The following is a 24198-nucleotide window of genomic DNA, read 5'->3' as shown; positions in this document are numbered from 1 at the left end:
CAGAATTAAGGAACAGAATGTAAATGGCACAGATCACTTTACTAGGCAAAATTCAACAACAAGGGCTGACTTGCTGCGTTTTATCTTTATAGCAGTTAGTCCATAGATGGTATCCAAATTGACAGATTAAGAAATAGAATTACAAATGTACTTTTAACTGTTGTCTGTGGTTGTTTCTCAGAAGTGGGCTTGATTTTTGTTATCTCCTGTTCTGATTTTTTTCTTTTTTACTATGTGCATGCATGGAAAAAAAAAAAGTCACGCTTACTGCCCAAGGGTAGACTTGGCCAAGTTCCTAGAATGTAGTAGACACTTTTTAAATAAGTTGTCTCATTCTGTCTCAAAAAGAGCACGCAAGCTTTCCAAAGACTGGGAGGTCTCACTTTCATCTTCATGTACTAAGACAAGATATACTGATTTGTACCTAATTTCACAGAACCAGTTTTGCCCCCTCGAAAAAGTTAATTCCCCAGAAGCTGTACCTGAGAGGTCCTTAGAACACGCTGCCAGCTTTTCCAAGTGGCTGTTGATTTTGTCAATGGCTCTGAAGTTCTTGTTCCTCTTCAGCACATCCACAGCAGACCGAGACTGTCGATCCACCAGGGTGGGGTCAGCCCCAAAGCCCAGGAGCATCTGTACATCCTCTGTTTGCCCTAGAGCAGGCCAAAGTGAGAAGGGGGGGTTGTCACGGTTTCTTCCATAAGGAGATGTCCCCATGAGCACACGTCCGCCCGGTTCCCAGCCTGAGCTGGGGCAAGGGGACCAGAGTCCCTCTGTTTACAGAAGCTGAACTGCTGGCCTTGGGCAATCCAGCTGAGTCCCCGGAGCCAAGAGTCCTATGTGGAGTGGGAAGGACAATAGCTTTTAAGAGGTTCAGAAGTGCACTCCTCTCTACCTTTCTCCCATCTCCTTGGCAACAAGCAAGGAGAGGGGGACTCTTGTTACTAGGCAACAGTTACAGCTGTAAGGATGACAGCAAGCTGTGCCTTCAGATTTCTTTATTCCTTGGAGAGGAAACAGAACATACTTCCAAAAAAAAAAAAAACAGTCTGGGGACAAGAGAAGAAAGTGGCAACTGCTTTTGCACCAGGGTTTTCTTCACTGTTTGAACCTTCGTTAACCCCACCTCTGGCTGCTGGCTCCATTTGCTGCTTTAACATTTATTTGCCAAGCATCAAGGGGTCTCTGTGATCACAGATGCAACTGTTTTCAGAATGTAACAGGTATATTCCTGGAGGTACGAAGACTTATGTGACCACCGAGAGTTACAAGAATTAGTGCCTGATTCCCAGCTTCCAAACACTTGCTTTCTGACAATTAACCACCTTGACAGAGCACCTCTACACCAGGTACCATCCTGCTTGTGATGCTGTCCTTTCCCATCTCCCCACTCACAACTGCTCGCCTCTCATTTTACAAAAATAAGGCAAAATTTAAAAGTCATACTTCTCACCCATCAAGTATCGCACTGTGAAAGGCAAAATTCTCAGACCCTGAGACTCTCAACCCCTGGTATACACACACCTTCTCCCAGTTATCAATTGAATATTAATCTAAACTCTGCTGTGATGAGACTTTGCAAATGTATTTAACTTCCCAAAGCAGTTGACCTTAAGATGGGGAGATTAACCTGGTCTGATCACATGAGCCCTAAAGGTCAAAGGTCTAGAGGTCAGAGATGGAAGAGCCCAGAGATTCAGAGTATGAGGGATCTGATGCACAAGAAGTTCTCCCCTGCTGGCTTTGAAGACAGAGGAGGCCGTTAGACAAAGAATGCGTGTGGTCTGTGGAAACTGACAGCAGCCTCTGGCCGACAGCCAGCAAGAAAACAGGGCCCTCGGTCCTACAACACCTTCATGGATCACAGCCTTGTCGTGGAGAACAGGCTTGCATAACTCAGTGAAGCTATGAGCTATTCTGTGCAGGGCTGCCCAGGACGTATGGGTCACAGTGGAGAGTTCTGATAAAACGTGGTTCACGGGAGAAGGGAATGGCAAACCACTCCACTATTTTTGCCACAAGAAACTCGTGAGCAGTGTGAAAAGGCAAAAAGATATGATACCAGAAGATGAGCCCCCCCAGGGCGGAAGGTATCCAATATGCTACTAGGGAAGTAGGGTAGGCAATTACTAATAGCTCCAGAAAGAATGATGAGGCTGGACCAACGAGGAAATGATGCCCAGCTGTGGATGAGATCACCACCCCAAACGTGGTGGTGAAAGTAAAGTCCAATGCTATAAAGAACAATGTTACATAGGAACCTAGAATGTTAGGTCCATGAATCAAGGTAAATAGGAAGTGGTCAAGCAGGAGATGGCAAGAGTGAACATCAGTATCTCAGGAATCAGTGAACTAAAATGGACAGGAATGGGCGAATTTAATTCAGAGGACCATTGTATCTACTACCGTGGACAAGAATCTCTGCAGATATGGAGTAACTCTCATATTCAGCAAAAGAGTCTGAAATGCAGTACTTGGGTGCAATCTCAAAAATTACAGAATGATCTCTGTTCATTTCCAAGGCAAACCATTCAGTATCACGGTAATCCAAGTCTAGGTCCCAACCAATAATGCCAAAGAAGCTGAAGTTGAACAGTTTTATGAAGACCTACAAGAGCTTCTAGAACTAACACCAAAAAAAGATGTCCTTTTCATCATAGAGAATTGGAATGCCAAAGTAGGAAGTCAAGAGATACCTGGAGTAATAGGCAAGTTTGGCCCTGGAATAAAAATGAAGCAGGGAAAAGGCTGACAGAGTTTTGCCAAGAGAACGCACTGGTCATAGCAAACACTCTCTTCCAATAACACAAGAGATTGACTCTACACATGGACATCACCAGATGGTCAATACCAAAATCAGATTGATTATATTCTTTGCAACAAAAGATGGAGAAGCCCTATACAGTCAGCAAAAACAAGACTGTGGCTTAGATCATGAGCTCCTTATTGCAAAATCAGGCTTAAATTGAAGAAAGTAGGGAAAACCACTAGACCATTCAGGTATGACCTAAATCAAATCTCTTATGATTATACAGTGGAGCTTATGAATATATTCAAGGTATTAGATTTGGTAGACAGAGTACCTGAAGAACTACGGACAGAGGTTCGTAACATTGTACAGGAGTTGGTGACCAAAACCATCCCAAAGCAAAAGAAATGCAAGAAGGCAAAGTGGTTGTCTGAGGAGGCTTTACAAGTAGCTGAGAAAAGAAGAGAAGCGAAAGGCAGTTGAGAAAGGGAAAGATATACCCAACTGAATGCAGAGTTCAAGAGAACAGAGAGATAAGAAAGCCTTCTTAAGTGAAGAATGGAAAGAAATAGAGGAAAACAACAGAACTGGAAAGACTAGAGATGTCTTCAAGGAAATTGGAGATATCAAGAGAACATTTCATACAAGGATGGATATGATAAAAGACAGAAATGGTAAGGACCTAACTGAAGCAGAAGAGATTAAGAAGAAGTGGCAAGAATACACTGAAGAATAATACAAAAAACATCTTAATGACCCAGATAATCATGACAGTGTGATCACTCACCTAGAGCCAGACATCCTAGAGTATTAAGTCAAGTGGGCCTTAGGAAGCATTACTACGAACAAAGCTAGTAGAAGTGACGGAATTCCAGCTGAGCTATTTCAAATCCTAAAAGATGATGCTGTGAAGTGCTACACTCAATATGCCAGCAAATTTGGAAAACTCAGCAGTGGCCACAGGACTGGAAAAAGGCCAGTTTTCATTCCAATCCCAAAAAAGGGCAATGCCAAAGCATGTTCAAACTACCACACAATTGCACTCATTTCACATGCTAGCTAGGTAATGCTCAAAATCCTTCAAGTTAGGCTCCAGCAGTGTGTGAACCAAGAAATTCCAGATGTTCAAGCTGGGTTTAGAAAAGGCACAAGAACCAGAGATCAAACTGCCAACATTCGTTGGATCATAGAAAAAGCAAAGGAATTCCAGAAAAACATCTACTTCCGCTTCACTGAATACTCTAAAGCCTTTGACTGTATGGATCACAACAAACTGGAAAATCTTTAAAGAGACGGTAATACGAGACCACCTGACCTGCCTCCTGAGAAACCTGTATGCAGGTCAAGAAGCAACAGTTAGAACCAGACATGAAACAACAGACTGATTCAAAATTGGGAAATGAGTACAACAAGGCTGATGTTGTCACTCTGCTTATTTAACTTATTTGCAGAGTACATCATGCAAAATGCTGGGGTGGATGAATCACAGGCTGAAATCAAGATAGCCAGGAGAAATATCAACAACCTCTGTTATGCAGATGATACGACTCTAACTGCAGAGAGATAAAAACTAAAAGGCCTCTTGAGGAGGCTGAAGGAGAGTGAAAAAGTTGGCTTAAAACTCAACAATCAAACAACAAAGATCATGGCATCTGGTCCCATCCCTTCATGGGAAATTGATGGGGACAAAGCGGAAATAGGGACAGATTTTATTTTATTGGGCTCCAAAATCACTTGAGGACAGTGACTATAGCCATGAAATTAAAAGACACTTGCTCCTAGACAACATATTAAAAAGCAGAGACATCACTTTGCCAACAAAAGCCTGTCTAGTCGAAGCTATGGCTTTTCTAGTAGTCATGTATGGATGTGAGAGTTGGACTGTGAAGAAAGCTGAGAGTCGAAGAATTGATGCTTTTGAACTGTGGTGATGGAGAAGGCTCTTAAGAGTCCCTAGTACAGCAAGGAGATCCAACCAGTCAACCCTAAAGGAAACAACCCTGAATATTCATTGGAAGGACTGATGCTGAAGCTGAAGCTCCAATGCTTTGGCCACCTGATGTGAAGAGCTGACTCGTTGGAAAAGACCCTGATGTTTGGAAAGATTGAGGGCAGGAGGAGAAGGGGGTGGCAGAGGATGAGATGGTTGGATGGCATCACTGACTCAATGGACATGAGTTTGAGCAAGCTCCGGGAGACAGTGAAGGACAGGGAAGCCTGGCACGCTGCAGTCCAGGGGGTCACAAAGGGTCAGACGTGTCTTAGCGCCTGAACAATAGTCCTACAAACACAAGGAACCAGATTCTGCCACAATCATGGGGGCCTGAAGGAAGGCCCAGAACTCCAGATGAGAATGCAGCCCCAGTCAATACCTTGATTTCAGCCGGGAGAGATTCCGAGCAAAACAGTCAGATCACACTGGACTAGTGACCTATAAAGTAGTGAGCTAATAAATGAGTGTCATTTTAAGTCACTAAGTTTATGATGATCTGTTACACAGTAGAGAGAACCAACGCAATTACCAAAGTTGCCCCAAACGTGGTGAACACGCCTGATTTCCAGAGTACCAGCCTAAGGGAAGATTAAGTAGCTGGCAAGCCCCTTTGAGAAGGGACCACGACCCACGATCCTCCTATCTTCTTCCGCCAATTTTTTTTTTTATCTTTCATAACTACTTACAGAAAATTTAATATACTTAGCTTGTTTTAGTGTTCTCTGTAGTAATAATAATTCTGTAATAATTAAATCCAGAAAAAAATTAATACTTAGTCTGGAGTCACAGAATTTTTTTTAATTTAAATCTATGTAAGTACTTTTTCTCGAGAAGAGTTATCACTAGGTAAGACTTTCAAGCACAAAACATATCAGAAAAAACTTTTTTTCTGAAAAGCAAACTGAAAATAAAAAGAAAGGGGGGGCGCATAATTTGATATTTTTGATTATTAAAGCCCGTCACGGGATGGAATAGGTAAAGTGGTCAGTCATGTGGGTTCCCTACACCTGAGTCTGAAAGGTGCTGCCACTTACGCTTGGTGAGGTACCCTGGGGAGTGGGCGGCAACCACGTGGAGGACAGTGCAGCCATCCTCATCCTTCTGGTTGATGTGATCTTTCAACTCGGGCTTGTAGTCCATTAACCACCTGAAAAGATGGCTTTCCCCTGAAGGAATGAATGACTGGTGTTATTTCCAACAGACCAGAAAGCAGCAAAGCAAACCACGGTGCACACCAAGGGAGCCCAAGGGGGCATCCAGCATACACTGTCCCTGGCCACACACAGGCGTGGAGACAAGAGTTTGTGTGTCGGTGTTTTTTCTTTTTCTTTTTTAAAAACCTGTGGCCACACCATGCAGCATGTGGGATCTTAGTTCCCTGACCAGGGATCAAATCTGCAACCCCCTGCATTGGAGGTCTTAATCACTGGACTGCCAGGGAAGTCCCAAAATGTGTGTGTTGAAAGCACAAGTCACAGGAAGTTATTCAGAGAAAACTTAAGTTCAATTCCCTAGAAGCAGAGCTGTGCTGAGCTGCTCAGTCGTATCCAGCTCTTTGCGACCCTTTGGACTTGTAGCCCACCAGGCTCCTATGTCCATGGGATTTCTCAGGCAAGAATACTGGAGTGGGTTGCCATTTCCTCCTCCAGGGGAATCTTCCCGAACCAAGGGGTCAAATCTATGTCTCCTATGTCTCCTACATTGCAGGCAAAGTTTTTAGCCACCAAGCTACTGGGGAAGCCCCACTTTCCAGAAGCACAGCCTGTGACAAGGATTCTTGTATGTGTGATTTATTGGCAGAGGGAGCTGGGGAGAAAGAGAGGAGGGAAGCACGGCAGGGGATGGAAGCAAGCAGAGATGCGGCCTCAGCTGAGCGGCCTTCAGCCTCCACCCACAGGGAGCTTGTGGATCAGGAACTGCACCACAGCACTGACCCACCTTGAGGCAGGTGCTCTCGTTCTGTACCCCAGTGGCAGTCAGTCGAGAGCTACAGACCCAGCCCCAGGGACGGAGGGGGTGCCTACTGGCAAACAGCAGCTCACTGGCGAACAAGGCAGCTGTGGTGCAGCAGGAGACGGGGGCACTGGTCACAGAGGACCAGGGCAGGGCACCAACAGCTCCCCACTGCATGTCTATAGATAGGACAGAGATTTCAAAGCCCTCTCCTAGATTCCTTCCAGTGGGTTCTGAAAAGCCACACAGTTCTGCCAACTCTGTGGACACCATTTGTCACCATGTCAGAGGTTTCCTCTGAGAAGAGAATCAGGCCTAAATGCGAAGACTTGATCTTATCCACACCTGCCTGTAACCACAGGAACAAACTTAAAAAGTAGACACAGAGAGGGACTGTGACTGTCATACCCAGAGACACTCCTAATTTGAAACTGGGAGCATTGGATTAGATTGCTTTTATTCAGACTTTATACTTTTAAATAATTTAGTCACCAAAATGTGTGAAAGTAAATGCTCGTATGGATTCTCCAGTAGATAAAATGCATAATGACAGGGTAAATCTGGCTAAAGCAAAGATGGTGGCTTAGGTCTTTAAGCCCCTGGCCATGCCAGTCCTATCCTGAGAAGATGCTACAGCCTAGAAAGGGAAAACAGTGTAGACAAGCCCTCTTGGTTCCTTCTGGCTCTAAGATTGTTTGGGTCAGTGTCCAACACTGATGCTTTGAAGACAAAAAATAACAGGTTTCTATCTAAGGTATAAATGTGGATATTGTATGTGTGTGTGTTTTAATGATAAAAAATATTTTAAAATTGAAATCCTACAGCCAGGTGATAAAGATTAAAATGCAAGAAAGTTCATATATATATATATATATGAAAACAAGATTACTTAAAAAAAAAAAAAAACACCAACAAGCCAACTGTATCAGCAATAGTCAATTTTTACCTTGGGATTCCCCCCACATACACATTAGTTGGTCCTCTGGTTGAGAGGGAAAAATGAACTCGGAAAAAGACCACGGCTGACTTAGCCAGCAGGAAGGAATTCCACAGCTCCCCTGAGAGCTCTGTCCAGCAAAGGCTGTCTGTCCCAAGGCCCATTTCTGAATCCCAGGGCCCCAGTCTGCTGCCAGCATCTGTCTGAGAACACAGAATCCTTTCAGTGTGGGCCTCCTGTAGCTGTGAGGTCCCAGGAGAAAGGAAAAGTGGTACCATTTCCTTTCTGCCTTCATATATTTGAATAATCCAATCGCTGACTATTCAGATCATCTGAATATTCCACATTTACGTGGCCACATTCTGGTTTCACTGGGTTAAGCGCAGTCCCCGAGGTCTGAGCTGGAGGGCAGCGTGGAGGGGCAAGAACCCTGTTTTCCCTGTTTTCCACTAGGAAAGAACTCACCGGCTTGGATGCAGAGTCGCATGAGGGTGTGCAGAGGGTATGGTCCTATGCTCTCCACATTTGCACCCATGCAGATGAGCCACTGCACTAACCTGGGCACCTGTTCCACTTTCTCATAATGTCCGATGAAGACATATTTCTAGGGGAAAAAAACACACACAGAAGAATTATGGCAGCTGCCACATCAATATGAAACTTCAGACTCTCCTTCCCCATAAAGTCTGGGTTCTTCCCTTCAAGTTTTATTGATATATAATAGACATAAGGAGCTGTACACATTTAAGGTGTATAGCATAATAATTTGACTTAGGTACATTGTGAAATGATTATTACAAGTTTAGTGAATATCCTTCATCTCATAGAGATACAAAACTAAATTTTAAAAAATGTTTTTGTGATGATAACTCTTAGGATTTACTCTCTTAACAACTTTCATACATAACACATAGCAGTGTAAATTATATTTATCAAGCTGTACTTATTTATCATCCCTAATACTTATTTATCATATAACTGGAGGCTGGTGCCTTTTGATTGCCTTCATCCAATTCCTCCTCATCCCAGCCCCCACCCAAAGAATTTAGAATCAGTAAAGTCCTGATTCGCTGTGGCCACAGCCTACAATCATCATAAACAACAAATCTGCAGTGAGGCAGCTGAAGGGGAGAGTCCCAGTCACCATAAGCGGGAAAAGGTCTGACTTGAAACCGTGCATGTCAAGAAGCTACCTTACCTCAAAGAGACTTTTCAGTGATAAATCTGGGACCTGGAGATTTCTCGGAAGCCGGTCTTTCTTCATTGACAGAAGCCGAAATGACTGATGAAAGGGGAGAAACAGAAAAAGCTGGAACAATTATGTTCTCCACATGGGTGATTAAAACAAAAGTAATCTTAAACTTTAGGAACTCAGAAACAAAAGACAAAACCGGACAGCTTCTAGCCCTGGTTCTTTTTTTAAGCCACCTGCCAAACTCTTTGGCCTTAACCATGATAATCCAAGTGTCTCTGGTGAAATTCCTATTTGTGCTGAGATATGGGTTTTCTCCACCTTTCCTCAAAGCCTGCTGAAGACAGGAGCAGCTGACGGCAGGCAGCACTGGGAGAGCCCGGGGCAGAGAGGTAAAGAAGTAATCTCCTGCAACGTTCTTAAAGCTTAACAAGCAGAAGAAACATATCCTTTTGAAATAACCCATCCCAATTTATTCTTCAGCACCTTAATGGTATTTGGGGTCCATGAGATCCTACTGAGGGCTGTGTTGGAGCGGCTCCTATCAGAGAGGGAGCTGACTGTGCACATCTCTTTCCAAATCCGAGCCCTGCTGTTGACTTTGCAGCTTGAGACTGGACATGGAAATAGAGAACATTTACACTATCAGTCAGTCAGTTTAGTCGCTCAGTCGTGTTCGACTCTGCGACCCCATGAACCGCAGCACGCCAGGCCTCCCTGTCCATCACCAACTCCCAGAGTTTACCCAAACTCATGTCCATTGAGTCGGTGATGCCATCTAACCATCTCATCCTCTGTCATCCCCTTCTCCTCCCACCTTCAATCTTTCCCAGCATCAGTCTTTTCAAATGAGTCAGCTCTTCCCATCAGGTGGCCAAAATATTGGAGTTTCAGCTTCAACATTAGTCCTTCCAATGAACAGCTAGGACTGATCTCCTTTAGGATGGACTGGCTGGATCTCCTTGCAGTCCAAGGGACTCTCAAGAGTCTTCTCTAACACCACAGTTCAAAAGCATCAATTCTTCGGCACTCAGCTTTCTTCACAGTCCAACTCTCACATCCATACATGACCACTGGAAAAACCATAGCCTTGACTAGATGGACCTTTGTTGACAAAGTAATGTCTCTGCTTTTTAATATGCTGTCTAGGTTGGTCTTAACTTTTCTTTCAAGGAGTAACTGTCTTTTAATTTCATGGCTGTAATCACCATCTGCAGCGATTTTGGAGCCCAGAAAAACAAAGTCAGCCACTGTTTCCACTGTTTCCCCATCTATTTCCCATGAAGTGATGGGACCGGATACTGATCTTCGTTTTCTGAATGTTGAGCTTTAACCCAACTTTTTCACTCTCTTTCACTTTCATCAAGAGGCTCTTTAGTTCCTCTTCACTTTCTGCCATAAGGGTCGTGTCATCTGCATATCTGAGGTTATTGATATTTCTCCCAGCAATCTTGATTCCAACTTGTGCTTCCTCCAGCCCAGCATTTCTCATGATGTACTCTGCATAGAAGTTAAATAAGCAGGGTGACAATATACAGCCTTGACGTACTCCTTTTCCTATTTGGAACCAGTCTGTTGTTCCATGTCCAGTTCTAACTGTTGCTTCCTGACCTGCAAACAGGTTTCTCAAGAGGCTGATCAGGTGGTCTGGTATTCCCATCTCTTTCAGAATTTTCCACAGTTTATTGTGATCCACACAGTCAAAGGCTTTGGCATAGTCAATAAAGCAGAAATAGATGTTTTTCTGGAATTCTCTTGCTTTTTTGATGATCCAGAGAATGTAGGCAATTTGATCTCTGGTTCCTCTGCCTTTTCTAAAACCAGCTTGAACATCTGGAAGTTCACGGTTCAGGTATTGCTGAAGCCTGGCTTGGAGAATGTTGAGCATTACTTTACTAGCGTGTGAGATGAGTGCAACTATGTGGTAGTTTGAGCATTCTCTGGCATTGCCTTTCTTGAAGTGGCAAATGCCACAAATCAGGATTTTTTTTTTTCCTTTTTTTTCCCTCGAAAACCCTGTTGTTAAATCACTGACCCTAAACTAAATCTGAGAGAAGTTAAGCAAGTTTTCCTTTTCAAACACTTAGCACATCCTGAGAGGTCCCTACTGGGATCATCCAGGTATGCTGGCTGGTCCAGGAATTCTAGGCTCGGCTAGAATCACCTTGACTGGTGATCCAGACTCAGGATCCACTTCCCTCATGTATGCTCTTGCAAGTGGGCATGGGACCACAGGAACTCAGCGTGTGGCTACATCCTGCTTCCAACTTCTTTCAGTTTGATACTCACATTATTATTTTCTTTTTAATTTTTAAAATGTATTTATTTGGTTGCACCAGGTCTTAGCTGTCGTGCGCGGGATTTTCCATCTTTGTTGCTACATGCAGGATCTTTAGTTGTGGCATGCAAATCCTTAGGTATGGCATGTGGGGTCTAGTTTCCTGACCAGGGATCCAACCCCAGCCCCCTGCATCAGGAGCTCAAGTCTTAGCCCCTAGACCACCAGTGGGTGATGCCCACTCCTAACTACTCACCATAAGCAGGCCCCACAGCCTAGACTCACCCAGATGATAGGTTCAGAGCTCTGACAATCCTGATGGCTGACTTGGTTTTTATAAGATGTCTCTGCCTGCAGTGTTTGGAAATGGCCTGGGCCCCACTGCTGGTAGGATATGGGGCCACCACTTGGGCTGGATTCCTGGGCCTCCTTGGCTGGCTGGGTGGCAGCCTGCCAGGAGCTGCTGGGCTCCCACTCCCTCCCTTCCCACCCAGGGTCCGGGGCTCTATCCATATTCATCCCACATGGGGAAGAGGGGACATAAAATGTTCTTTTCCGGGGGCTGTAGACAGAACTACTCTCCTGCTAATGATGCCGGAGCTTCCCACTTACAGATCTACCCTAAATCACTGAATTTCAGAACTTACAATAATAAAGCTAGAAAGAGTTCTTAGTTTACCCATCTTATCAGAAAAGAGATCCTAGATCTCTTGTTACCAGGGCCCTGGATTTCTGATTCCTGATTTCCCAAGAGTCTAGCCTGCTTTCCTCCCCATCACTGCCTCATTCTCTAGATTGTAATGTGGGGGTGAGCTTCTGGGAGCCTGTGGCTGGACTCTAGGGAGTTCCTATGACCTCCCTGAAGCTACACACATAATTGTGTAGTTGTGTGTGCCTGTGTACATGAGCACACACGAAAAGAGAGTCCCGTTGATCTCATTAGATTCCCAGCAGCACCCATGACCTTCTAAAAAACTGAAGAATCCTGTATCCTAAAGTCACCCAACCTTCCTGGGTCCAGAGTCCTTTCAGGCTGCTCTTGCTTTTGTGATTTTTTTGGTCTGCGTTGCTTTAAAAAGCCTGCAGGCCTTTTCTAACCAAACTCCCTCTCTGGGCCAGCCCACTCTCAGGAGTGATTATAGGCCACCTATAATTGTCATTATGGTCAATGACAGCCGCTGCTCCTTGGACACTGAGCACACAGGTGCCAGGTGTTACAAAACCCCTGGGGCTCAGTGTCTGGCACACTGCAGGCCCTTAGTGAACATTACTATCATCAAGGGCTTACCATGATAAGAATGATAAAATAATATAATGATATTATTATCAGGTGCTATTGGTCCCTTATTTCTAATCCTCCCCCACAACCAGGAGGGAATAGGTTTATATCCTGCAACTTACAAGTGAGGAAGTGAGGCCCAGAGAGGAAAGAATTAGCTCAGAACAGACAGTGGAGGACTCGGATTCAGGGAGGCACCTGTGTGGCAGGGAAGCCACTGGGCTCCTTCATCCTATGGATTCCTGGCTGTGGGTTCAGGTCCTGCAATCTTGCTGCTACCCGAGGGTAACAGTCTCTTGATGTCATACAGAAACCCTTTGAGAAGCACAAGCAGGTCATCATGCCCCAGCTAGCACATGCTGCCGTATAAAGAAGATTATAAAGATGAACAATTACTTATTTTCCTCATTCCACGTCACCATTAGCATCTGGACTTTACACTTCCTTGATGGCAATCGAGACAGAGAGCACAGAGTGAGGTTGCCACAAACTGTTTTCCAAGCTTAAAAAACGGAACTGGTGAACTAATATTATCTCAGTGGCTTTTCATCTTTAATGACGTGACAGTGAAAAAGTTACTTTGGCATCAAAATAAACAAGTACTGAATTATAATTCCCCAGTGCCAGCAGAGAGAAATAAATTTAATCAAATTAAAGAAATTCAATTTGCCTTTCCTCACAAGAGAGCTATCTCCTTTTACTTACATGCCATAATCCTTTCTTTGCCAACTTTTCTATTACAGATTGCCACACTTCATTGGAGAAGCCAGTAGTGAAAATACGATCAAAGCAGGGCAAGAAACTCTGCAAAACAATGGGGTCACCTGAAAGAAAGTTCCAGAGTTTAGAAATTTTAACCTGGGGCAAGTCTAGAACATGTAGGAAAAGGTCCTCCAACTAAGAGCTCACATAGACAAATGATAAATTTAAAAATATCAGAAAGAAAAGAGAGCAACTTCCCTGGTAGTTCAGTGGTTAAGATTCTGAGCGTTCAATGCAGGAGGCACGGGTTCCATGTCAAGCAGCCAAAAAAAAAAAAAAAAAAAGAGGGGCCATAGAGGATTATGGGAGTGGGCGGCATGAACAAGTGGATATAAGACAGACTCAAGGATGTTTTGTACAACATGGGGAATACAGTCATTTTGTAATGACTATTAATGGAAAGTAACCTGCAAAAAGGGCATAAAAATTTTCAAAATTAAAATAAGAAAGAAGGGCCTTTTCAAACCATAATGTCCTATATAATTGAAGTGGCAATCATTTTAAGTTCAGGTGAAAGTCAGTCCCTTAAGGCAGTTTATTGTGAGCTATAACATAACAGCTTCTCTATTTGCTGAGCCCAGTGATATATGGTGTATTAATCCCTCAGACCAACTAATAAGGCAGTGCCTGTTAGTTCCATTTATGGAGGAGGAAGTGGGTACTTAAGGGAAATTATTAAACTCACTTCCTTTAAGAAAAATGTGACACATATTATTTTCATTCAACAGTGAGAAGCTGTGACAAATGAGGCCAAGCATTGTGGCTTATCATGCAGCTAGTTTATGACAAAACCAAGACGGAATCCAGATGGAGCAGTTCTTTTAGTCAGTTTGCATTCTTTCAACCTAGAGGCCCATCAACATTTTGCCTCTCATGACCCTGCAAACTTGTGGATGACAATATCCAAGTGGGACAGGTCAGGGGCCAGTATAACAGGGTCCCTCTTCTAAGGTTATCAATTTCCACAAATGAGCAGCCAAATAGCAAAACAAAGATACAGTGTGCAAACAGGATACACAATTTTCATAAATATAGTTTTCAAAATTTAGAAATTGGGCGATGGGCAAACAGTCATCCTCCAAACAGGTAGAAAAGTCAGGATTACGCTGTCCTAAGAAGTCCTATTAACTGTCCCCCTCAGGATCCAGATTTCTTAGAGGGGCAGCCACACCAGAGAGTCAGTTGTCTGGAATTCCCAAACTCTGGACTGGCTTCTGACAGAGCAGTGCTGTTAGTTTTTCTTAACCATTGGATTGTACACTTTTTTATTTTCTGGTCGTGCCACGCAGCGTGTAGGATCTTAGTTCCCCAACCAGGGATCCAGCCTGCACCCGCTGTGCTGGAAGTGCAGAGTCTTAACTAGTGGACTGCCACAGAAGCCCCAGAACAGTGGCTTTTAAAAGACACAAAGGTGCCAATGAAGAAAGAGGCGTCCTGTCTTACCCCTGTTCTAGCCCCAGAGCCAGTAATGGTGAACCCACTGGGGCAAACTGGGAGAAAGGATGAAATTTCATTCCATGAGGAATTGTCTGAGGTACAGCAAATGAATAGCATTTGCTTGGCTTGGGTTATCCATTAACCCTAGTTAAAATAGTTTTGGTTGTTTTAGATATTTTGCTAATTACATGATCTTCTCATTCAGGAGCAGCTTGTTACTATACACACTCCTGGAAAGCCTCCAGAGTTAAAAGGTACCATTGCCAGTTACTGTTGCCCAGAGGTACAGCTCCTTGTCTGGTGCCTGAGAATGATTTTAGGGGAAAGGAGTAAGCCATCCATATATCTGCTCAGCTCTAGTCTGAAGTTGAGAGATCTGAAGAAAGAACAAAGCACCCATAATGGAATCTAATGTGGAAGATATCAAAACTGAAAAATCTTTGTACAGATTGCCTGTTCAACTTAGCGTATTTGAATCATTTCAGCCTAAATAAAAATTTTTTTAAACCTTAAAAAAAAAAAAAAAAAAAAAAAAAAAAAAAAATAAAAGACACAAAGGGAGGACTTCCCTGGTGGTACAGCGGATGGGAATCCGGCTGCCAATCCAGGGGACATGGGTTTGATTCCTGGTTAGGGAAGATTCCACATCCTGCAGAGCAACTAAGCCCGAATGCCATAACTACTGTGCCCTGTGCTGCAACTACTGAAGCCTGCACACCTGGAACCTGTGCTCGGCAACAAGAGAAGCCACCACTGTGAGAAGCCTGGGCCCCGCAACGAAAAGCAGCCCCCACTCGGCGAAGCGAGAAAAAGCCTGCGTGCAGCATCGAAGACCCAGCGCAACCACAATAAACAAATAAATTAAGTTTAAAAAAAAAAGACATAGAGAACAATGAGGACATGAAGGGAATGGGACAAACCAACAGGCTCAGAGGAAAGGGAAGCAGGCTTTAGTCACTATCAGCAAAAGGCAGATGGGAGAGCTGTGATTCATTAGCACCTGTCTGGACACTGACGTCTCTGCTGGGAGACACGGCTAAGCCCACCTCTAACTACTTCCCACCTACCACCCGACACTGCTCTCACCCCCTCTCTGTGCCAAGCTTGCCAAAGTCTGTAGGATCCCCTCCACAGATCACAGAAGTTGCTTTCCCACAATCGAAATGGGAACGGTTGGATCCGTGTCAGTCAAATGTATCATCAGCAGGAATTTACCTGTTTCTGAAATCTGGGACCATTTTCCAGCAATTCTAACATATGCCATTGCTTACATTCTACCATCTCTAGAATCGGGACGTGTGTTGCCCTTGATGCTGTCTCAACAGCAGAACATAAATTAGTGGCACAGGGATGTCCCTGGCAATCCAGGGATTAAGACCCCCTCCCCAACTCCCCCTCCACTGCAAGGAGCACAGGTTCAATCCCTGGTTGGGGCACTAAGATACCACCTGCTGTGTGGTGTGGCCAAAAGATAAAATCATAACAATAAAATTTAAAAATAGTGGCACATCTTAAATTAGTGCAATCTTAAATTTGATCAAAAACAGTACTGGAAAACAACAGCCTGGCCGTTGGTAGAACTTTAGACCGTGCTGTGATACGCAGGGAAAGAACGCCTTTGTCCCTGGCAGGGAATCTTTCTTATTATGTTTCATACTTGTCTGTTTTTGCCAACTTAAGGACACGGACAAAGCCATATCACAGGCCAGGTCGTCAGACTAATAACCTAATGGTCGATGCAATTCACCACCTCCCCCAACATGCCCACCCCTACCCGGGTGTGTTCCTAGCAGACTGTCAGCTTCCGGAGGACCCTCTCTCAGTCCCTTCAAATTGTTTTCATGACAAACAGGAACACTTTCTTGACATACTGGAGAAATACATGCAAAAATCAGGTAAAACATGTAGTATAAGTAGGGACAGGCCTATGGATAGCAACATAGAAAGCTTAAGAAGTCTGCAACAAAACTGGAAAACTGGGACAGCTTTAAGTGATTTGTGCAAAAAGATGAAGTTGTTTCTGCAAAGGCCTGGGCCATCAAAGCTTTCCATGTGTTTTCCACTGTCAAGTTTCATTCAAACCGCATACAGAAGCCACAAAGAAAAACACCCTGTAATTATCTCCCCAGAAACCAGAGTCCCCAAGGAGCCATTCAAAGACAATCACAAGACCTTTAAAAGAAAGAAAGAGGGCAGGCCTCCCCCATTCCTGACTTACTGCCCATCGTGGTGAAGACTGCCACCAAGAAATCAGCAATCTGGGTCTTGTCCTGGCTGCTCCTCACGAGCCACAGACCCTCAAAAAACATGCGAGCGGCTTCATAAGGCTGGCGCAACCTCAGCAAGGAATAACCAGCTCGGTAGTATCCCTGCAACGAGAAAAAACAGAACTGTTAACATGCCCATCTCTTCCAAACTGCTGCTGAAGGCAAGGCAAGATTGAGGATCAGAGGCAACAGACTACAGGTAAACACTGATTTCCAAGTAAACACAGATTTCTAATGAGCTCTGGATATAGGCTTTCCACATCGGATTCCATGCCACAATGCTCCTATCAAGTGGTAACTGGCAAGAAAAGAATCCCTTTCAAGTCCATGACACATACAGCATCTAACATTGGAGCCAGCTGGTGTCCTCTGTTCCCAGGTGACTCAGTGATAAAGAATCGCCTGCCAATGCAGGAGACACAGAAGAGACGCAGGTTCTATCCCTGGGCGGGGAAGATCCTCTGGAGGAGAAAATGGTACCCACTCCAGTATTCTTGCCTGAGAAATCCCATGGACAGAGGAGCCTGGTGGGCTATGGTCCACGGTGCCGCAGTCAGACATGACTAACCGGCTGAGCACACAGCGTAAGAATCAGAGAGAAAGGAGTGGGCCTGGTTCCAATGACGTATGTGGTTTATGTATCTGTGCCTTAAAACACAGCCTGAGCAAGAGGGGAGAAATGAAACCATGTAGTCCTACAGCTACAGTGTTCTGGAAAAGAATGAGACTGTCATGTCAACACAGGAGCTGTTCCCTGCTCCTTTCAATCCAAGTAAACACGATTTCCAATGGAAATGGCAAGCACTGAGGGTCACTCAGCTCCATATTACAAGCAATATACACCAGAGGCCAAAAATTTATTTTGGTTTCTGTAGGAAGAGGAAACTTACAATGATTAATAGAGGAAAATGGTCTAGTTTTGCCTGTATGCAAACTGTTAGGTTCCTGAGAAGGAACAAAATGATCCATATTGCCTTCCCCACTTTGGCCACTGAAATGAATCAGTATCAAGGGCTACCAAAACAATTTTCTGTCTAAAATAATACAAGGTGTTCACCAACTGGGTTCATAAGAAAAAAAGCAAGCGCCTGTGACGTCCCTGATGGTCCACTGGTTAAGAACCTGCCTTGCAATGCAGGAGAAGCAGTTCAATCCCTAGTCAGAGAACTAAGGTCCCACATGCCACAGGGCAACTAAGCCCTTCCACTCCAACTAGGAAGTCTGTGTGCTGCAACGAAAGGTCCTGTATGATGCGAGGATGATCCCAAGTGCTACAATGAAGACCCAAGGCAGTCAAATAAATAAACACTTTAAAAAAAAAAGAAGCAAGCACCTGAAATTCAACTTAAATTTTGATGAAATTCAACTTCACCAAACTTCTGATTATTTACTGATTTGTTTGCATTTTAAAAAGTCTAAAACCTTAGTTGACAGTCAGAGGAAGCAAGCAGCCAAGTAAGCTGGTACAGAATTTCCCATTTCTTTGCCTTTCTCAGGTCTAAGTTTCACCTTTTATTTTGGAGGGAGGTGAAGGGGATCAGAATATATCACCCCAAAATGTGATACTTTGGCAGAAGGATTCTTTTGAGAATAAGGCATCTGAGATTCAACAGATGCAGAAAGAAGCCTTCCTGGAGCCTCCCTTCTTTGATTAGAAGCAGAAACTCCAAGAAGTAAGGATCGCCATAAAATCCCTCTTGCAGGGAATTCTTATGACCAGGAAGAAGAAAAAACTGAAACTTGCAAACAGCAAAGAACACGCAGAGACTATGACTTTGGGTGTAAATACATCAGAGCAAAATAAGCTCCGAGACCACCACTGGACTGAATCCACCATTAGGCCTGGCTCCACTCTCCCCTGCAAACGTCTTTCAACACTTGGCCACCATCCTTCCTACTCGCCTCCAGATGCTGTGCACATCTGTCTACAGTGCAAGGAGAGCTGAATGAGAGGCACTCCTAAAAACACAGAGACTTCCCTGGCAATCCGCCTTAGGGTGCCCAGCTCTCAATGCAAGGAGTGCGGGTTCGATTCCTTGTCGCCCAGCTCTCAATGCAAGGAGTGCGGGTTCGATTCCTTGTCGGGGAACCAAGGTCCCACATGGACCTCGCAGCCAACAACAAAAAAAATAAACATGAGAGATGGAAGAATAAAGACAAAACAAACACCAAGGAAGGGAAGGAGGCAGCAACTGCAGCGTCCACAGTCAGCCTACCTTTATGTAGGTCGGATCCCACTGGAGACACTCCTTGGCAGCCACGTAGGCCTCGTTCCATTTCCCAAGGCTGTAAAACGCATTGGATTTGTTGCACAGCAGCACAGCCAAGTCCCTGGGGGGAACCCTGTGGGAAAGGACCAACCGGTAGGTGGTAAATAGCTGTATTGTCCTGCAAATACAGAACCCAGTCCTTGAAGGCCACAGTTGTGATACTGATTATTTTTGCATGGTGATGGGGTTTCAGCAGGAAATGTCCCAATTATACCTATGACATCTGACCCTCACAGCCTACAAAGGCGAGGTCATTTGCAATGTCCCAGGTGCCCTTCCTCACTCCCAAATCCTCTCCTCCCACCTTTTCATGACAAATGTTCTCAGCACCTCGAGTCCACCTCCTTTTGATCTCCACAGGACTTTTATCCCTTAGAGTCCACTGGTGAAGATGCTGTAAAACGGACAACTGGTCCTCAGGGTGGAGAGGTTGGGAGTTCTCACTGAGCCTCCACAAAGTCCAGACACCGTGGGGGCCACCGCACATACACGTGCATGCTGAATGGAGGCAGAGCTCCTCAAAACATGTGACCACACTGTCCCCACGGAGCCTGCGAAAGATGCTGGATGAGCACTGTTCTAGTACATAGGCAGGGCCACCCAAATGGGAGGGGACCCAGGGCCAGAGTGCAAAAGGAGGCACCTACGTCGTGTGACCAATCTTCCCTGTCCGATACAGTGGCCACAGACCACATACAGCCATGTAAATTTAAATTAATTAAATCAGAACGGCAAGCTTCAAATTTAGAACTACAGGCACTCTTTCAGGGCCAGGTGAGCCAGGCCGGTGCCCCTCACCACTCCCTCTTCTCTTTCCAGCTCAACCTTCATCCTGCATGGCAGGAGATGTGATGTCCAAGCTCAGTCCTCACCCCTAACCTTGGAAAGCACTCTGAAAACTGTCTGCAGGTAAGAGGCCCGTGCAGATGCTAGGAGCAGGGGCCATAGACAGGAATTCTGGGGTCCTGGTGGAAGGAAGCAAGGCTCTGAGTGGGTAAAGCCTCTGCCCCAGACTCCCTCCATAGCGAGGGTACAGCTGGACTAAGGCAAAATCGGGCCTCAAAAGCACAGCAGGTCAGGGTCCCTCCTGCCTGGTTCTTTGTTGTTCAGTCGATAAGTCATGTCTGACTCTTTGTGACTCCATGAACTCCAGCATGACAGACTCCGCTGTCCTTCACTATCTCTCAGAGTTTGCTCAGATTCATGCCCATTGAGTCAGTGATGCTATCTAACCATCTCATCCCTGCTGTCGCCTTCTCCTCTTGCCCTCAATCTTTTCCAACATCAGGGTCTTATCCAATGAGTCAGCTTTTCACATCAGGTGGTCAAAGTACTGGCCTGGGTCTAGGGGTCATACTGCTGCAAGGTTATTGCTGAAACCAAATTGGAAGAAGCAAAACACAAAATATACCATAAAAAGTCAACAGAAGTCCAAGTGCTGTTTAATTCAAGACACACAAAGTGGAAAAGCAAGGCTTATACTTCCTTTTTTTGAACTACTTTCATTGTAAAAATAATACAAACAGAAAAGTTAGGTAATACAGATACCCACAAAAATATAAAGCAAAGTAAAAATCTCCTTTACTATGTCCCCACCTGCAGGGCTTTCTGTATCTAGTTTTTCTCCATAAAGTATGAGGGCCCAGAAGCTCAGGAGAGGTGGTGAGTCTGTCAGAGGGTAAATGACAAGGGAGCTGTGGCCACAGTGTAGTAGACACCAAGTGTCCATCCCAGACACCCTGGCCAGTGCAGCCAATCCTAGCAGGAATGAGTGTGGGCCGCAGCTAGGGTCTCCTAGAGCCCCATTTATCCTCAGCCTAATGGGAGCTGCCTTCTCCCCAGGAAGTTATACTCCCGTTATGGACTGTGTTTCCACCAAATTCATTTGTTGAATCCCCAACCCCTAGAGTGACGGAATTTGGAGCGGGGGCCTTCAGGAAGGTGATTAGGTTTAAATGAAGTCAGGAGATCGGGGCCCTCATGATAGGATTAGCGCCCTTATAAGCAGAGACACCAGAGTGTTCCTGTTCTCTCCACCATAGGACACAGTGAGAATGAGGCCATCTGCAAACCAGGAAGGGGGCACTTACCAGGAACTGAACTGGCCGCCACCCGGACCTTGGACTTCCCAGTCTCCAGAACTGTGAGGAACAAATTCCTGTTGTTTATTCCACCCAGTCAATGGCAGTTTGTTATTGCAGCCTGAGCTGACTAATCGCCCCACTCCCTTGGACAATTCCTGGGGGCCAGACAGCCTACCTACCAGCTGGTGATTGACTGACACAGCTATCAGAAAGGTCAGCCTCCTTGTCTTAAAGAGAGACAGTTCTGCAGTACAACTCAGGGTCCAGAGCTGACTCCAGTGGCAACACCATCCCTACCTGATCCTGCCTCCCTCCATCCCCTTCTCCCCAAGGACACCTGCTCGTGGACCACAAGCCATGTGTCAGCTGGCAGCAGCAGGAAGGCAGGTGACAGGTGATGGGCACTGGGAACTGTATCAGGAAGGTCCCATGAAAGGCAATACATGAGGGTGTAGGCAGGAGTCCCTTTAGCTGTCATGCATCTGCTAAGTGGAGATGTGAGTACTCACCATGTGGTCAGTACTCCACCACCATGTGGTGGTACTACCACCACAATCTGACACTACCTTTTTCTTTGCAAGACAGAAGGGGAAGTCAACGTTTCCCCCGATGAATGAGGCACTCTAGGCCCAGCTCTGACACAGCTCTGATCTGAACCACGAGGGGGCAGAATGACAGAACTACAAGCCCAGGTCAGTTACAGTCAGTTCCAATCCAGCGCAGACACAGGAGATAGGAAGGAGGAGGTGGGAGCCATGTGTCAGGAACTCAGCTCAGTGCCACTTCGAGGTACAAGTTTACGCTGCATACACCCTACAAATGCCAACCTCTGCTTCCTCTATTACAGCTGTCCCCAAAGAATGATGTGGTAGCCTCTGGGGGTGCCCAAGACCACTTCAGGTGGTCCCCAAGGTCAAAATATCTTCACAACTGCAGTTAGCTGAATAATGGTTTCCAAATAATGGCAAAAGGAACTTGGGAGATGGGATTGATTTAGGATCTTGAGATTAGGATCTGGACTAGCATACGATCACAGATGTCCTTGTAAGTGGGAGACTGAGAGAGCAGGCCACAGGCAGAGGAGAAGGAGATGTGATGACAGAAGCAGCGACTGGAACGATGTGCTTTGAGGAGGATGCAGGAAGGGACCCCACGCCAAGGATGCAGGCAGCCACTCAAGGGTGAAAGAGACAAGGAGATGGAGGCTCCCGCCCAAGGAGCCGGGCTTTCCTGGTGGCTCGGACGGTAAAGCGTCTGCCTACAAGGCAGGAGGCTGGGGTTCAATCCCTGGGTTGGGAAGGTCTCCTGGAGAAGGAAATGGCAACCCACTCGAATATTCTTGCCGGAAAATCCCATGGATGGAGACGCCTGGTAGGCTACAGTCCATGGGGTCGCAGAGTTGGATACGACTGAGTGACTTCACTTTCACTTTCCCCAAGGAACCAGCCCTGCCAACACCTTGCTTTTTAGCCTCACAAGACTCATTTTGGACCCCTGACCTCCAGAAACACAAGATCATAAATGTGTATTGTTTTAATCCACGAAGTTGGTGGTCATTTCTTACAGCAGCAACAGGAAGCTAATACAATAATGCCGAGACAGCAGGTGCCTTTTTCACAATCCTCCTCTCACATGTGGATGGGGGATTTTCCAGAGGCTACCTGGAGTGTGATGTCACAACAGACTCAGTGCAGAAACAGATGTGAGAAGCCAGATGTCTTCCACTGAGACAGACATTAAAGAGACTTGCAAATACATAAAATGTGAAACTCTTCTCACTAAATGTTTGGTTTTGAAAAGTCATTCCTCATAAAAACACTGCTTGTGTCAGCATGTCATGGGTTTATTACTGACATTTTAAAATAATGAATAAATACATATTTTAAATGTTTCTCAGTTTTGAGTTCTAATGCAGGCTTTATTGATAACTACACCAACAAAAGCTCTCTGGGGTCCTCCATAATTTGTAAGCAGGCCGTGATCCTGAAATGTTTGGGAACAGGTCTGCTAGAAGCGGAACGGGCAGGGAAGAGGTGAGCCTTAGTTCCTGGTGGCTTGCCCTGTGGCCAGGCCAGTGGGTTGATAGCACAGATAAACAAGATGAAATGAATGACAAGCCCAGAGGCTTGGAGACAGAGTCAATCATTCCAGGAACTCTGTTGGAACTAGACAAAAGGGGAAGTTTTGCAAGGTTTATCAACAGTCCCCCGCGTTTCACTTTCTGTTTCCTGAATTCCTCTAGCTTCACTGAGACTGACACTGCAGAGAAGATAAACAGAAAGTGGGAGGAGAAAGGAAACTGAAACTAGCTGGTGTGATAAAAGGTGAGAAAAAAACAAAAGCAAGAGAGCGCGTGCCCTTCCATACATAAGAAAAAGAGGCAGGGAGAAAATCCGAACACTTACCCCCACTGGTACAACTGCAGGAGAATCTGGATGGCTTCATCGTACTTTCTGATGGCCAAAGAGAAGTTCCCACTCTTAAAGCCCTGGTTGCCAGACTCTTTCAGCCGCTCAGCGTAAGCTGTGGGGTCCATCCTGTGAGGAGAGGAGGGAAGGCTGGCAGCGCGGGCTTCCGACCTCTCCACATCTGCAGCGCTCGGAGTCTGAAGGGGCAGGTTGTTCATCCTGGCCCCTCCCATCAGCTGAAGGCACACCCTGCCCACACCCCTCCCCACCCAGGGACCAGACGGAGTGTCTGATCGGAGACAGTTTCTTTCTCAGTTCTTTTCTGACCTCTGGAGCAGCGGCCAGAAGGATTCCATTTATTCTGTATTAATGACCAGGCAGGCTGTAAGGAAGGAGGCAGCTTCCATGCACGAGACGATCTGAAGGACCTCCCTGGTCCAGTGGTTAAGAATCCGCCTGCCAACGCAGGGGACGTGGGTTTGATCCCTGGTCCAGGAAGATTCCACAAGCTGTGGGGCAACTTAAGCCCATGCACCACAACTACTGAAGCCCAAGTGCCTAGAGCCCACGTGCTGTGCAAAGAAAAAAG

General features: G+C 45.5%; 1 protein-coding gene and 1 non-coding gene across 2 annotated transcripts in view; one reads left to right on the top strand and one right to left on the bottom strand.

Moving 5' to 3' along the window:
• The window catches only part of TRANK1 (tetratricopeptide repeat and ankyrin repeat containing 1), a 76842-nt gene extending 53015 nt beyond the window's left edge, over positions 1-23827 (bottom strand). Inside the window, exons 1-8 of the mRNA XM_068983094.1 lie at positions 23607-23827; positions 19064-19190; positions 16799-16949; positions 13087-13205; positions 8831-8914; positions 8098-8236; positions 5777-5908; positions 483-653 (exon numbers count right to left, since the gene is read on the bottom strand). Of these exons, the coding sequence (XP_068839195.1) occupies positions 483-653; positions 5777-5908; positions 8098-8236; positions 8831-8914; positions 13087-13205; positions 16799-16949; positions 19064-19190; positions 23607-23827 (1144 nt within the window). The remainder of the gene's footprint in view (positions 1-482; positions 654-5776; positions 5909-8097; positions 8237-8830; positions 8915-13086; positions 13206-16798; positions 16950-19063; positions 19191-23606) is intronic.
• LOC138088085 (small nucleolar RNA SNORD22) lies at positions 14556-14681 on the top strand. Its single transcript, XR_011145671.1, has one exon. It is a non-coding gene; the product is annotated as a small nucleolar RNA SNORD22 (small nucleolar RNA).
• Positions 23828-24198: the final 371 nt, after the last annotated feature.

This window comes from Capricornis sumatraensis, chromosome 10, assembly GCF_032405125.1.
Source record: "Capricornis sumatraensis isolate serow.1 chromosome 10, serow.2, whole genome shotgun sequence".
Classification (NCBI taxonomy): domain Eukaryota; kingdom Metazoa; phylum Chordata; class Mammalia; order Artiodactyla; family Bovidae; genus Capricornis; species Capricornis sumatraensis.
Note: the sequence above shows the minus strand (reverse complement) of the source record. Positions and strands in the feature narration are given on the sequence as shown.